The 16,660-nt window shown below is 33.1% G+C and overlaps 2 protein-coding genes across 4 annotated transcripts in view; one reads left to right on the forward strand and one right to left on the reverse strand.

Moving 5' to 3' along the window:
• LOC126979646 (calmodulin-A-like) overlaps window positions 1–16,660 on the forward strand; it is a 222,324-nt gene that overhangs the window by 161,713 nt on the left and 43,951 nt on the right. The window lies entirely within an intron of this gene.
• Window positions 976–16,619, reverse strand: LOC126979651 (troponin C-like). The gene is made up of 6 exons (XM_050829108.1): window positions 16,495–16,619; window positions 16,396–16,426; window positions 14,932–15,075; window positions 8,987–9,103; window positions 3,926–4,057; window positions 976–1,075 (listed from the first exon to the last, which is right to left on the reverse strand). The coding sequence occupies exons 1-6, from the start codon at window positions 16,495–16,497 to the stop codon at window positions 1,047–1,049; spliced, it is 456 nt and encodes a 151-aa protein (XP_050685065.1). The 5' UTR covers window positions 16,498–16,619; the 3' UTR covers window positions 976–1,046.

The following is a 16,660-nucleotide window of genomic DNA, read 5'->3' on the forward strand; positions in this document are numbered from 1 at the left end:
CTGAAAAACCTCTGAGTATACCTCAAAAAAATGCTTTAAGATTTCCTTACACTGTTTGGGATTTATGAGAGGAAAATTTAGTTAACACCGCACATATTTCGATTCGTAGACATTAATTAAAATGTTTGTAATATATTATTATTATTTAAATTATTATAACAGCGTTATCAATTTTCTTTTCTTACTTAGCACACACACTCACGCGCGCTAATTCTATTTATTTTGTATTAATGGTAGGGACTGTGACTGTACCTCACGACGCAGGATTCCCTGTGTTGTGAGGTACAGTGTCAGTCAGTGCGAGGCCAGAATACTTGTAAAATTAAAGTTACTTACATCATACCAACGTACTTTCTAACACATATTATGTAACAACTATGGTACGTATATGTAACCCAATAAAATTTCTTTCTTTCTTTCTTTCTTTCTTTCTTTCTTTCTTTCTTTCTTTCTTTCTTTCTTTCTTTCTTTCTTTCTTTCTTTCCTTTCTTTCTTTCTTTCTTTCTTTCTTTCTTTCTTTCTTTCTTTCTTTCTTTCTTTCTTTCTTTCTTTCTTTCTTTCTTTCTTTCTTTCTTTCTTTCTTTCTTTCTTTCTTTCTTTCTTTCTTTCTTTCTTTCTTTCTTTCTTTCTTTCTTTCTTTCTTTCTTTCTTTCTTTCTTGTATTCACGATGCTAACAAGAAAAATTTACACAAAACATACATACACACACTTATTACTTGTTTAATTACTATGTTTAGTAGTTTATTCATTTGTTTTTTTATGTATGTTTAAGTTTTCAATCAAAGTGTTTTAGTATCTAACGTCATGGCAGGATAGAGTTCTGAATTAAATAAGTGTGCGAATGCCCAAATTATTCCATCAACAACGGTCGCCCTAGCTCAAACGACACTAGAATTTTGTTTTTATTAAAAAAATAAAATACATAACCAAAAATTCACCCTAAACCAGCCAGTAATTTTTAAATAAAAGTTAAGTTTTTCTTTATGAAATTATTTATTTAAATAAATTGTATCGAAGTAATAAAGGTATTTCAAATTTCTTCACTCTAGTCTCCTGTCATCATTTCCATGAACTCTGAAATGAAACCAGAAAAACAGTATTAAAGTAAATTATAATTATTTAAAACGAAAGAGTTAAAAAATATAAAAAAGTTAAAAAATTTAAGTAATTAAAGTTAAAAAATATGTTCAACCTTTATATTAAAACCAATAAGTATTTTATTTTGTGAGAGTAACTAAAAAAAACTGCGTTTTTACATTTGGATTTGCACCGACTTCAAACCTATCAATAGGTTGTATTTTATTAATATTAAAGGTATTAAGGTTTGCATAAGACATGTATTATTAATTAATTTTGACTTTTCAGTTTTAGAAGTCGGTTTTTTGAACGTAGTTTGTTTATTTATTACTTTTTAGTGTGTGTAATGGGTTGTTCTGTAATTAACAGTTGGGTTTTTTTAGATTATGTACATCAGGTAGGTAAACAATAAGATTTTGTTGCTTTTTATTGTATATTGAATAGATTTTTTTAAAGTAAGTATGGGTAGGCCTACGAAAGGTTCCGAGCGCCTTTAACAATATAGATCTCAAGAAACGGGAACAAAAAAAAGGAATCGTCCCGATAAAATTCTGTTCGAAACTCTATTTCACGTTCTTGTCAGACACTGAAATATCGTGAAGAACGTTTGTTAGCTATGACTGAGAGGTAAACTAAGGCCCACTTATCGCTATGGTTTAAATGTAAATGATATATAATTAACCTACATGAAAACTCCTAAAAAAGCCCACACAATCTATAATAATATCATTCACGTAAACAAATCTACATACTTATAAAAATGAATCGCTGTTCGTTAGTCTCGCTAAAACTCGAGAACGGCTGGACCGATTTAGCTAATATTGGTCTTGAATTATTTGTGGAAGTCCAGAGAAGGTTTAAAAGGTGAATAAATATGAAAATTCTCGGAAAATAATATATACATACAAAAATTTGGTTTTTCCTTTGAAGTGGTCCCCGTCTATCAACACCTATTTTTTCTTATCGCGATTTTTATATGATTCTGTTCCATCCACAGAAATAGTGTTGCAAGATGCCAATCGAATCTTATAATTATTGTAGTAAGATACATTTTATGTACGATATATTTGGTAGAGAGTCGGTCATTATCTATTTTTTATACCCCAAAAATATCAATTATTAATTCTGTTTCATATTACTTTATATGGTAATACAACGTTTGCTGGGTCAGCTAGTATAATGATAAAAATGTTCATAAAATGAAAACTTCTTGGCCAAGGTATGTCAAAGTTTTATGGGACCAAATGGCAAACATTCTGCATCAAACTAAAGAAGAACACTTAAATCCGTTCATAAATCTCAGCGTAATTGGTGTACATACATAAAAAAAATACCGATTGAATTGAGAACCCCCTGCTACTTGAAGTCCGTTTGTAAAATACCAAAACATTGATATTTGTAATAAGAATGGGCTGGTGTTTCTAACTTGCTTTAGAAACTTTATGTGAAACGGACGCTCCGAAAATTCTAAGCCGACAAAAGTGACATTATGATTTACATGACAAGAAAACAAGACCTTTGGTAAAGCCTCTAATTGTGATACAGAATAAAAATTTTGTTTTATTTAGAATTATTGATATTTTTGTCAAAATTATGGTAATGCTTGGTATAATAAAAGTTAAAACTCGGATTATGAACTTTACTTATGACACAAAATTTTAGTTTTCATTTTATTTTTTTCCAAACTATAATATCTTAAAGAGAATCGAAGTATATAAATATTCACAATTAAGATTAATTAAATATCACACCGATATTATCAGTACAAATTAATGGATGCGTATAAAGGACAACCTTTTAATAGGCGATTGGGAGTCAAGTTTTTTTTTTATGGTATAGGTGGACAAACGAGCGTACGGGTCACCTGGTGTTAAATGATCACCGTCGCCCACAATCTCTTGCAACACCAAAGGAATCACAGGAGCGTTGCCTGCCTTTAAGGAAGGAGTACGCGCTTTTTTTGAAGGTACACTTGTCGTATCGTCCCGGGAACACTCATTCCACCGCTTTGTAGTACGTGGAAGAAAGCTCCTTGAAAACCGCACTGTGGCGGACCGCCACACATCCAGATGGTGGGGATGATATTCTAACTAGTGGCGTGTGGTGCGATGGTGGAATTCGGCGGCAGGAATCAGGTTAAACAGCTCTTCGGAACACTCCCCGTGATAAATGCGGTAGAAGACACACAGTGAAGCGACTATATACTATATAACTAAGTTACATATAGTACGCCATTACCAGTGGGAGGCTCCTTTGCACAGGATGCCGGCTAGATTATGGGTACCACAACGGTGCCCTTTTTCTGCCGAAGAAGTAATGTGTTAGCATTACTGTGTTTCGGTCTGAAGGAGCCGTAGCGTGGAATTGCTGGGCAAATGAGACTTAACATCTTATATGTGAAGGTGACGAGCGCAATTGTAGTGATGTTCAGAATTTTTGGGTTTTTCAAGAATCCTGAGTGGCACTACATTGTAATGGTCAGGGCGTATCCATTACCATCAGCTGTACCTCCTGCTCGTCCCTTAATTTCATAAAAAAAACGTCAATATTTGTTACGTAATAACACCTAGCTCGAGTTTGGTGCTTTTTTCTCCATCGAGAAAATATTTTCTTTTTATCGTGTTTCGTTCTTATCATATTTTAAATTATGTATACTCAAAATTTTAATACAATTGAAACAGTTCTGTCAGCCACCGACAAAATAAGAAATAGAAAAGAAACTAATTTTTTACCAGGCCCTTTTGTTTTTTTTTTGTTGACAGGCCCTTATGTCTCATGTTGATTATCGTAGGGCTGATTTCGCAAAACAACTTACAATTTTCTACCTATAGCTTCCTTAATACTCACCATCAAAGTCAACAGTGCCTGATGAATCAGTATCGATCTCAGCAATCATCTCATTCAGCTGATCTGGTGTGAGCTGATCATCAAGCGCTGCCAGAATTTCTCGAAGACTTGAAGTGGGGATATAGCCATTTCCTGTGGATATACATATATAATAGTAACTTTAAATCAAACAATGTTATAAGTATATAGTTTGTCTGGCCAAACTAATTCAAAATAGAATAAGCTGTAGCTTTTACAAACCAGTGAATTTATTTATTTTTATGAAAATTAGGGATGAAACGAGCAGGACGTTCAGTTACCCTACACACCAATTTCAATGCAGTGCCGGTCAGGATTCTTGAAAAACCCAAAAATTCTGAACATCACTACAATTGCGCTCGTCACCTTCACATATAAGATGTTAAGTCTCATTTGCCCAGCAATTTCACAAGCTACGTCTCATTCAGACCGAATCACAGTAATGTTTACAAATTACTGCTTCACGGCAGAAATAGGCGCAGTTGTGGAATGAAGGAAATTCTTTAATAATTTTTGTCCTACATTTACAAATTCGGAACTCCTATAATATAAATAGTTACTTCAATTTTTTTCTATAGTCACTATAAAATTGATGTCATTATGATAAGCGAAGATAATAATAAGTAATATTGTACAATTAAACTATTATTATTATTATTTAATAGCCTGAGGGCGGTCACTCCATTCCCAATCTGTGGTATCATTAAGAAAGTAATTTATGTTATAGTAACGTTTACCACACAAACGTTTTTTAACAATTCTTTTGAACAACGTAATACTTTTGTTTTGAACATTTTCTGGGATCTTGTTGTAAAAGCATATACATCGCCCCACAAAGGCTTACTAACTCGACTTGCCGAGTAGTAGGCATTATAAGTTTATGCCTGTTAACATTAACATTATGGTTATGACAGTTTCTAGCAAATTCACATATGTGCCTATGAACATACATTACATTATCAAGAATATATTGAGAATACCTTTCATGAATCAGGGATTAAAAGTATGTCATTTATATAAACATATTTTCGGGCTGCAACTACAAAACTATCATTGTTAGTTGTACCAACATTTGAATACGACATCTGCAAAGCTCGAACCCAGTTATAACTAATATATATGCTGAAACAGCGGCAGAAGTTTAATCGAGATTATTCGATTAAGGCCCAGATGTGCAATGTGCTTTAAATAGGTTTATTGGATTCAATTGATTCAACTGCACACTGTCGCTTCGTTCTGAATTTAATAATTTTCAGTTTTCTATATTTTATCTTCTGGTAACTTGAATCTTAGACTAAGAGCTTTAGAATTTAAATTCAGCAAATAAGAATTTATGATAGCCACATTAAAGTTTTCACATTTTTGTAGCTTTATATCTTATATATAAAAATTCTCGGGTCATGGTGTTAAACATTGAACTCCTCCGAAACGGCTTAACCATGAAAATTTTGAGTGCATATTGGGTAGTTCTGAGAATCTGACAACATCTATTTTTCATCCCCCTAAATGTTAAGGGTGGTCCACACGAATTTTTATTTTTTTGCCTTTTTTTTCAAAGCATCAACTTTAAATTATTAATTCAAATTTCACCCATCTACGATTAACAGTTACTTTTGTATCGCGTTTTTAATATCGGCAATACAACGTTTGCTGGGTCAGCTGGTTTTAATATATTAAGCTAACAATGACAGCAATTATTGATTCTGAAAGAAATTTTTGATAAATATGATTATTACTAGCATGAAAAATATATCTAGGACCACTTTATTTGATAATCGTTGTAACTTCTGTAGGATCTGATAATGTTACAATTTTCACGATAGTTACACCTAGCCATGGGAATCCCGTAATGAAAAGCATGAGCCCCGTAACTCTGGACTGTCGACCTTAATATTTAGCCATATTGACACACATTTTACACAAATTATGTTGCCCCAAATTAGGCATATATAGCCTGTGTTATGGGTTGCAAGACAACGATAATTTAATACAATATACTTACTTAAACATATATAAATACATATAAACATCCATGACTCGGAAACAAACATCCATATTCATCATATAAATGCTTGCACCTACCGGGATTCGAACCCAGGACCTCTAGCTTATTAGGTAGGATCGCTAACCACTCGGCTATACAGGTCGTCGGCTATACTATATTGCACAAATACTCTGAATCTGCCGTACGGCACCCCTGAAAAAATCCTTATATTTACATGGACAAAGCGTTCTTGGCTTTCCATCAATAAATCAATAAAGCATTTTGATAAACACTTTTTGAATTCAGATAAAAACTATATTTAAAAAAATAAAGGGTTGCACTCCGGGAGTGCCAGCAGAAGTGAAAACTTGAATATAAACTGGTATATTTATCACACGAATTACTTTATTAAACAGTATATAAGTACTAGCATTATGTAAGGTTAAATACGATATTCATTTATTGCGCTCTCGTACACAAAAAAAATATTATATTATGTTAAGAAGTTTATCTCTCAGAAAAACCAACTTTCATCTATAATTTCAACGACTGTCTTACGAATTATTGATCAGGTCACGTGTCTTGACGCGAGTTTAACTTTTTATACCCATCATAAGTGCTCAACTCCGCTAAAGGACTTAACTTCAATAATCAAACTTTTTTTTTTTAATGAAAATAAGGAACGAGACGAGCAGGACGTTCAGCTAATGGTAATTTATACGACCTACCCATTACAATGCAGTGCCGTTCAGGATTCTTGAAAACCCCAAAAATTCTGAGCGGCACTACAATTGCGCTCGTCACCTTGAGACATAAGATGTTAAGTCTCATGAAATATTGAAGTGATTCACTTCGCAAACCGCCATGTATTTTACCGTCAAAGTAATAACACTTGATCAAATTTTGAAACTTTAAGACTTTCTATTTCCGTTAAATCTAGCTAGAACGTGGAAACTTTTCTAGATATTGAAATAATTTAAAGTTTATTCATATATCTTATCGTCCCTATTAACGCTGATTCTTAATATGGCTACTATATCACTAAATGCAAAGTGGACTTTTCAAATTCAAATTCAAATTCAAATTCAAATATTTTTATTCCAAATAGGATTTAAAATCACTTATTGAACGTCAAAAACTACCACCAATTCAAAAGAGACTGCCTCAGACCTGAGAAGAATGGGCGCAAGAAACTCAGCGGGCTTTTTTTTAATATAAGATATGGATTACAATGTAATATTGTACAATAAACATTTATAATTAAAGAGCCTGATGGTGTTTGCTTTATTCCCAGTCCGTGGTGTCATTAAGAAAATCGTTTATGCTATAATAACCTTTCCCACACAAACGTTTTTAACAATTCTTTTAAATTTCGTAACACATTTGTTTTGTATATTTTCTGGGATCATATTGTAGAAGCATAACATGACTGTATTGTAATATATAGATATTTATATATATATAAGATACAATAACGAGATATTTATATATAAAAAATCTCGTTATTGTATCTTTATAGCTATATATTCTCTCTTTTTTTAAAAGAAATATATACAAATGATTTGAGTTTTCTTTAGTGTTAATTCCGCCAATATTTGTCTTTAAACAATTCGACACGCGTATCGCCTCGTCTCTCGTACCAGATTTTGGCGAGACAACACGTCCTGAGGATGCCTCGTGTAGAGACGAAACACGTGTCGAATTGATAAAAGACAAATATTGGCGGAATCAACACTAAAGAAAACTCAAATCATTTGTATAATTATGGATTATCGCAAAGCCCACTTCAATAAAAAGAAATATAATTTAAGTCATTTTGAAATTTACATCTTGGTTAAAAGGCGTTCATTTTCTCAAAATTGATTCCTTCAGAATTATTTTTGATGTCATTTCTAATATACTAGATTCTACTACCGCTTCGGCAACGAATGGTGCTCTGAGAGAAAAGCAGCGGCGCAAAAAACTCTCCCAACGTTCATTTTAATAAAAATATACAATATTGTACTGTCATTGCTATTGCTATAAAATAATCATAATCTAGTCACATGCTATCCGATCACGTAGATATTAAGCTGTGGAGTAATAGGATTTACGACAGAGCCATTTTTTAATAAAACATTTAAATTTATTTATAGATAATGCCTGAACACTGGTCGACTATTTATTTCCTTAATAATATATTATGACGTATCGATACCTTAGTTCCAAAGTGTAAAAAGTCTGAAATTCAGTAAGTAACTATTATCTCATAGAAACAAGTTAATAATTGAATGCTGTTTAGTTGTTACTTCATATAATTGAATATTTAAGTCGATTACATTTTAATTTCATACTCTTTGTTTTTTGAGTTTTGTTTGAGAACCCTTTTCTGAATTAAAACTCTTCGGAACAGAGGTATCGGTATAAATTTTTCAACATTGTAATGTAAATAATATACGCACTTACAAGATTCCACTATCGAATAAAACGAAAAACAAATTGAAATGGGGTTAAGATCTGGACTAGATGAGAGTTTCAGCTTTTATAAGTCAGGAATATTGGCTTCCTGCCAGGCTTGGGTAGTTTGAGCCTTGTGCTAAGTCCACGGTGTCATCACACTCCTATATCGTCTCTTAAAACACTTTAGAAGTAAAATCTAAAGTCTTCAGTCCTTTTTGTAATGAAGCTTTGTGACTCATACACTTTGTCGTTATGCTTCGCCCCTATATATAACAGTGGAAGTATAAGTATATCTGTCAATATATACATGTATTATTGGAAGATGCGGTTGGCTTTTGTAGTCTTGAAAATTACCGACGGATCTACTTTGTACCATCACTGGAGGTGGTGGTTTCTTTAACACCATGTTAATACCATACTCAATTTTGTAATTAATAATATTTCATTTCCACAAAAACCACGTGTAATGGCGGGTAAAGATAGAACTTCTAAATGTAACTGCAGATATAATAAGAATTATGAAGATTTTATGTTGTAAAAATATTTACAGCTAGACTTATATCTAGATCTGATAAAATAATGCAATTTTAGAAAAAATAATAAATAACGCTAAATCTTACCTTCTTTGTCATACAGCCTGAAAGCTTCCTTGAGCTCCTTTTGCAAAGCTTCATCGTCTTCAACCAAGAAGTGTGTCGCTACTCGGACGAACGAGTCGAAGTTTAGTTTGCCTGTTTCTAAAAGATAATCATTATTATTTTATTTAAATATCAGATTGCCAAAACACTATACATAACAAAATAAATTTGTGGAAATGCAGTATCTACGTGTAGGCATTAAAAGAAAAATTATTAATTACAAAGGGTTATAAATTACTTACACATATTATCTTTTGATACAAGAATATTATGAATTTAAAGAGATTCATGTAGTTTAATTATTTAAGCAATTCATTTACCTCTCACCCTTAATTCGTGATTGTAAAAAAGTTATGTGGAAAGTTTGAAAAAATACGAACTGTAAAATAAATAAGCTTGTAAATAAAATATTGTAAGATAGACTGATTAGTCTGCGTTTGTTTTAGAATATTACATTAAATTATAGAAGCCTTACAGTTGGCTATCAAGTAAAAGAGCAACAATAGATTAACTCCACGCAATGACACCCGCAACGAACTATTTTGGTTATTTTCATTGCATTGTTCCACGTTCTCTGTGGTCTGGCGTAACCGGCCGGAACTAAAATAAATCCAAATTGTGTGTATTGAGTTTCAAAAAATTAGAAAGCTGTATATATTTTTCACTAGATATTTTAATACTTATTGACTCTCTCTTTCTCTCAGACAGTTTCAATCAGTTTGGTGTAGGCCTTCTCCCGAATTAGCAGCTACCTCCACCCAGTTCGTCCATGCAGTTTTTTTGACATCAAGCATCGATTGTATATGTGGTTTAGCTCTAGGTCTATTTTTTACATTATTTTGCTCTACGAGCCATGTGTCTGGATTCTATTTTTCGGCCCACTGCCACTTCAGACTTGCCACTAGTTTGATGACATCAGTAACCTTAATTTGACCTCTAAGCTAGATATTTGCCTTCCGGTCTCTCAGGGATTTAGGGACCCTACGAATTTCAAGTTTCCCTGGGCAATTTGTATTTGATTAATTCTCTCCTTTATCAGGACCCACTTTTCTGCTCTATGCAAGGTACCAGTAAAATACACTAATCAAAAAACCTAGCTTTCTATTCAGCGGTTATAATTCATTTCATTCAAAGCAAAGTTAAGTTTTGAGTAAAAAGCCCACAAGAGACGTATGCGTCTATCTATGTTATTGACCTGTTTTTATCAATACATCCTTTTTTCCTCACCTAGATAGACATACTTCTAGACAATCTCCTTTTCATTGACATTTTAGCTTACTTTAGTCCTAACAGATGTAATTTTATTTGATGTTCGTTACCAGATTCTCGAAAGTTTCGAAAGGACATTTTTTGTTTTTTCAAATTCACTTTCCATTCGAATAGTGAATAAGTTTACAGATTCAATTTTTTTTTACGACGCTTTTGCACTTTCATTGATCACGTTTGCAATATCCACAACAACGGGTCACTATTTTAGATCTGAATCGAATGCAAATAATATTTAGGCATTCCGTAATGGACGAATCATATAGTTAAATATTTTCAACAATGAAGAGTTACGGAACTTATTTTAAATAAGTAAATATTAAACGACCTATATAAATTCGTATGAATGCATCTTCTTGAACTAGGACATAAAATGAGTAGTTTAGATTGTAGAAGTTATATTCATTTTATGTCTGTTTATCTGCACAATGGTATCTTGTTTATGACAGCTGGAACAGGTGCGATAGTAGAACCACCTTTGTTGCCTGTGAAGACGCCATTGTTCCAACTTGAGAATTATTTTCATAGTTATCATTGTCATTCGGGTGGGAATATTGAGGAACTTTTGGTCAAGTAGACGGGATGGATGAAAGAAAATTATTTTCACAAAAAAATATATTCTATAAATATTGTTACATAGAAAAAGATATCGTTTTGAAGCAGCAGTAGCAGTTATTTGAAGGCGATAGCCGAGAGCGGGGACTGTCCGTATGTTGGTCATATAATAAAAATAAATATGTCCCCTTGTAGTAATAATGATTTACACAATTAGATTAAGTTTATTAACAATGGATTGTAGTTATGTTAAAATAAACGTTTTAATATTATTATTATTGCTATCTTCATCTGACCGCCGGCTCGAATCACTAGTTTACTCTTTATTTATAAATTTTAATTGAAAGATATATCATTGTAATCCATATTAAAAAAAGACCACTGAGTTTCTTGCGCGCGTTCTTCTCAGGTCTGACGCAGTCTATTTTGAATGGTTAGTATTTGACGTTCAATAAATGATTTTGAATAAATATATTTGAATTTGATGCATCGACGATCTGCGATCGATTTCATTATTTGGCATTTCGTAGAGATGTGCGTTCTCTGTGCATTCTCGCAAATATGACAGAGAGTGCTCAGAGTAGTTGGTCGGGTTGATACAAACACATGAATTCCACCTTCGAATATTACGTCGAAATACGAAATTTTACCCGCGTCATGTTGACATCTGGCATTCTACAACCGTCCGTTTTGCGAAGTACTTCTTTTCTCGAATAGCCACTTTGTAGAATCAATAACCGAATGCAGATTTCCCGAACCGATTTGAACTTTTTTGAATGAAAATAAGGAATGAGACAGCAGCGAGCAGAACGGCTATATTATGGGTACTACACCTATAGCGCCTATTTCTGCCGTGAAGTAGTAATGTGTAAGCATTACTGTTTCGGTCTGAAGCACGCCGTAGTTAGTGAAATTACTGGGCAAATGAGACTTAACATCTTATGTCTCAAGGTGATGAGCGCAGTTGTAGTGGCGCTCAGAATTTTTGGGATTTTTCAAGAATCCTGAGCGGCACTACATTATAATTGGCAGGTAATCAATTACCATCAGCTGAACGTTCTGCTCATCTCGTCCCTTATTTTCATAACAAAAAATCTCGAATATGCTACTTTAGATGCAGGGGCGGATCTTGAACTTGTGGGGCTCTGGGCTAATACTGCTTAGGGGCACTACCTAAATACTCAGCCAATTGCCATTTTGTCAATTACTGTTTTCTGTAGTGATATAGGTATATATTATATAATATTTAAGTACAGGAAGAAAATAGGAAAAAAAAAAATATTTTATTTATTTATTAAAACATTATTTATAGCAAAATAAATTGACAGTTTATGAATGGTTATGTTATATAAATTATAAAGCAACCTTTCTGCATTTTTGTGCTGCAAATTCTTTTATTTGGCCATCGCACTGTAAGTCCTTTGTTAAATCGCAATTTATGGAGAGAACTGATAAATGATTTAGTCGAAAGTTCGACATTGTTGACCTGTATTTGTTTTCTATATACGACATCCTGGAGAAAGAGCGCTTCGCTTGACAGCTAGTGATCGGCATCGTTAAAAAAATCTTTAAGATGGTATGGCAGTTTGGGAATACATCAACAAGTTTCTTTTCATAAATTATTCATTTTTATCGTCATTTTCGCCGAAACTATTCAGAATTTTCAGAATGCCATCATAAGTAGGTACTTTTTAAAGCTCTGACAGCATCATAGTGACAAGACCATCTGGTCTGGCTTAAACTTATAACGTAAATTTTAGTTTTGTTTCACGATTTAACAGTTCCCACGTATGGGTCGAAGCAGAGAAGAAAACGTATATTTTTTGTACTTGTCTCCATTAAAAGACAATACACGGAATACACCGACCGAAAACAAGCGACGGGGAATTCAAATTCATATTAAACGGAACGGGTACCGTTTGATAGATGCGCACACGGATTGATTGATCGTGTTGCCAACCTAATGATCGGATTTTTTTGAATTCTACATAATTTTTATTATTGAGAATATCGTCAATTGTTTTCAGTTCGGTTGGGGGCCCTCTGTATCCACGGGGCCCTGGGCTGCAGCCCAAAAAGCCTTTAAGTAGATCCGCCCCTGTTTAGATTGCTCACTATCCAATCAAACAACTTCAACTAAAAGTGAAAAAGTTTCCAGAGCAATGATTTAACATTGTTTGTCTCACACACCTGCCCATAAAACTCGATTCGGAATTATTATTACGAATCCCGAGAAACTTGTAACAGCGCGTCCACTTGAAGTATTTATGTGATTTGATCGTAACGTTTACGAAAATCATCAAAGGAATCACCACCTTTGAAGTAAATTCGTCACCTTTCTGAAGCTATAAAGCTTATTTTAGGACACTTATTTATTCTGTAAATGTTGATATTATACCAGATGGGACTAAGATTCGACTGTACATCAACTTTAATATTTATGTTACCAAATTCAGAACGTCGAAATTCCTTGAAGATTGCCACACGTATAATTGAGAAACGATTTATATACTTTAATTTGTTTACATTAGCATCGCCTTTGTGAAGGAATCTTCGATCGTTACTTCGTCCACTTCAGGCGTCGGAATTACTTGAAGATTTGGACACATCTCAAGAACCGATGACAATAAAACATTTTTATACTATGACCTTGGATCACAACCAAGTACACTAGGATATTTAAAAAATATTGGCAGATAATATTTTATCATAAGTACAATTGCTGATAATTTACGATGATATAATTTGAATATGGTTACAAAAATCTTACTGGACTTTATAGTTTGCTATATTTAAAACTATATGTTATAACTACCTACCTTTTAAACTATAAATTTTATTCTACAGCACAAAAAATGAATAATGGGAGAGTTGTATACTAGCGCCGTTTTGTCTCAAAGTGCCATTTATTTCGAAAGTGGTGGATTTTATTAAATAAATGAATTACGAAGAGATATGACTTTTATGTGAATATCGGAAAATGGTTCTGGAAACATAGCTATAAATAACCTTCACACATAACGTTTACGTCTGGCATTCAAAAACCGCTTCGCACAGCTACTTTGTGGAATCAAGTACCGGCTGCTGTTTTCCCGAACCGATACGACTTAGGGACCTTCAAGAAATGAGCATAGTCCCACTTTAAAGGCTTGTAACACATCTCTTGACACCTTTTATTACGGATGTCCATGGGCGGTTCATGTGCCTCTTGCCCATTAGCCTCTCTTATATAAAAATAACGCATAGGTGATTAAAATACTTAGCTGTTATAATACGTGTTTCCTCTGTTGTTATGGGAAACGGTCCATAAAAATAAAAACCTAGAATTGCCCTGCAAACTATGGACTCACCAGAGGATAAATAGAGTTATTCCCAGCCAACTGGATATAAAAAGTAGACTTTTAACTTAGATAATTTATACGTCTAGATAGAGTCTCTTGCTGTAGACAATCCATAAAAACAGGCCAGGAATATTAGATTAATATGCGTGACAAGCTACGTCTTACACTCGCGATTTGTATGACACTTTGTGTTATTGTGCGTGAATTGCTCAAAATAGAGGTTAGTTCTAAAGTCTATCTTATTCGACGTTTTCACTTTTAATAAGCTTTTACTGTACATTTCTATGTACTATAGTCAGAATCCTTGCCGACAGTTAAAAATGAGTGAATCGTGTTTTGTGCACACACTAGCTTCCAAGTGCCACCCACCCTGAGGAACTGAAAGAAATAACGAATGCAGAATGAACAGTTTCACAGATTTTTGTAAATAAGGGACGAGACGAGCAGGACGTTCAGCTGATGGTAATTGTTACGCTCCATTACAATGCAGTGTCGCACAGGATTCTTGAAACACTCCAAAAATTCTGAGTTGCCGCATAAGATGTTAACTCTCATTTGCCCAGTATTTTTACTAGCTAAGGCGCCTTTCAGACCGAAACACAGTAATGCTTACACATGACTGCTTCACGGCAGAAATAGGCGCCGTTGTGGTACCTATAATCTAGCCGGCATCCTGTGCAAATGAGCCTCCCACTGGTAAAATATGATGATATGAGCTTCAAGAAGAAAACGACCCAGAAGAAGATGGTTCAGAGATGATATTACCTTCAGCATCCTCATTGTCCAGTATTTGGTCCAGCTCGTTTTCGTCGTAGTTGTGCACCATGGTGTTCAGAATCGTTCGCACTTTCTCTTTCTCGATACGGCCTTGTTTGCTCGAGTCGAACATGCTGAACGCTCGGCGTAACACTACAATAAAATAATTCATTTTAGATTATTTTCTCTATATATATAGTGAAAATGGTCTTTGTTTGAGGGTCTTTCATGCCTAAACCACTGATTGTATCGACATGAACCTACCACCATTCGATGCGAAATTTAGTCTAGATGGTTTATGGCTACTTATTTTTTTTGTATTTGTAATAAAATAAATAAAATTTAATTTATTTCCTTTTGAAATTCGAACAGCAAGGCGGGCTGGAACGGCTTGTCTTTTATAAATCTCTTTTAATTGGTATTCTCTGTGTGATTTTTAATAACGGTTTTATTGAAAATATTTACAATAAATATTAAATTTTAACTGTCATCAGACTTGCTTTCAAATAATATCGCGATATATACAGTTTTTATTTAAATTTCATTAAGTCTTACAGAAATTCATCTTGTTTATAATTTCAATAATTATTTTATTTGATAACAGGTTTTCATTAAAAATTATTAATATTCTGAAACTAATTTAAAATTCCTGAACAATGCCTGAATATTTGGAACATATTGAGCAGTCGGTTATTACGAGCAGTTTCCAATTTCCGACAATATGATTTGATAATCTTAAGATTAAAAGAAGTCGACCGAATTAATAAAATAAAATATTATAATGAAAATCTCATGTTTCAAATGTTGGGACTGAGGTTATTATAATATTCATTAAAATAGATTGATTGCCTTATAGGGTAGTTGTAGTTGGTTTAGTGCGAAATTCCAGATACTCATTTTATGTATGCCGACGTTCCAATCACGTTTCAAATGAAATAATTTTAATTCAATAAAGTGTTTCACAGCCAGACGATTAAGCAAAGAACTAAGTATATCGACACTAAAAATAAAATTCAGCTTTATTGTTGATGAGATGGTGTTTGTCGATAACAAACAAAAACATATTTTACATCAATATCAATTAAAGGAGACTTTTTACAATTTTTCTTATGACATTTGATAAAAAATATAAATCAATATTGAAATCTATAACTACGTAAATAAAATAAATCAAAATAATGTATGAGGTAAATCGTAACCTATTAACTAACTACGTATTTACGACTTGTAGTTACAATATTATATTGAGCTCCAAAGCATTTTTTCACAAAAAAACGGAAAGATTTTGAGATCCTAAAATTTATTCTTATAAAATTTAGTAAGCATTGAAAAGTCTCCAAAGTGGTTAATAAACTAAATCTTTTAATAAAACAATTCATTTCTTCAACATGAAATAATTATTTCCTTAAAAACATTACTTTTTCATATAATTTTATTAAATCATTCAAAAAGCAATAAAATTACAACACTTACTTGCAATTTGTTCTTCATCTAATTGATTATTCTGTAACACAAAATATAATTTACAAATGCTTTCAATAAAATCTTAAAACACATGCCCCAAGTAATTACCATTTTGAAAAAAAAAAGAACGATGACAGCAAAAAGCGCGGGATGTCAAACAACGCGCGCTGTAACCAACTGGATGGAATGAAAGCTGGTGCATATGAAGAGGGGATTTCAGGAATGTTAGAAAATTTGGAATGTACTCGATAAGCGTCTCTTTTATTACGCTGTA

This window comes from Leptidea sinapis, chromosome 3 (assembly GCF_905404315.1).
Source record: "Leptidea sinapis chromosome 3, ilLepSina1.1, whole genome shotgun sequence".
NCBI classification, from domain to species: domain Eukaryota; kingdom Metazoa; phylum Arthropoda; class Insecta; order Lepidoptera; family Pieridae; genus Leptidea; species Leptidea sinapis.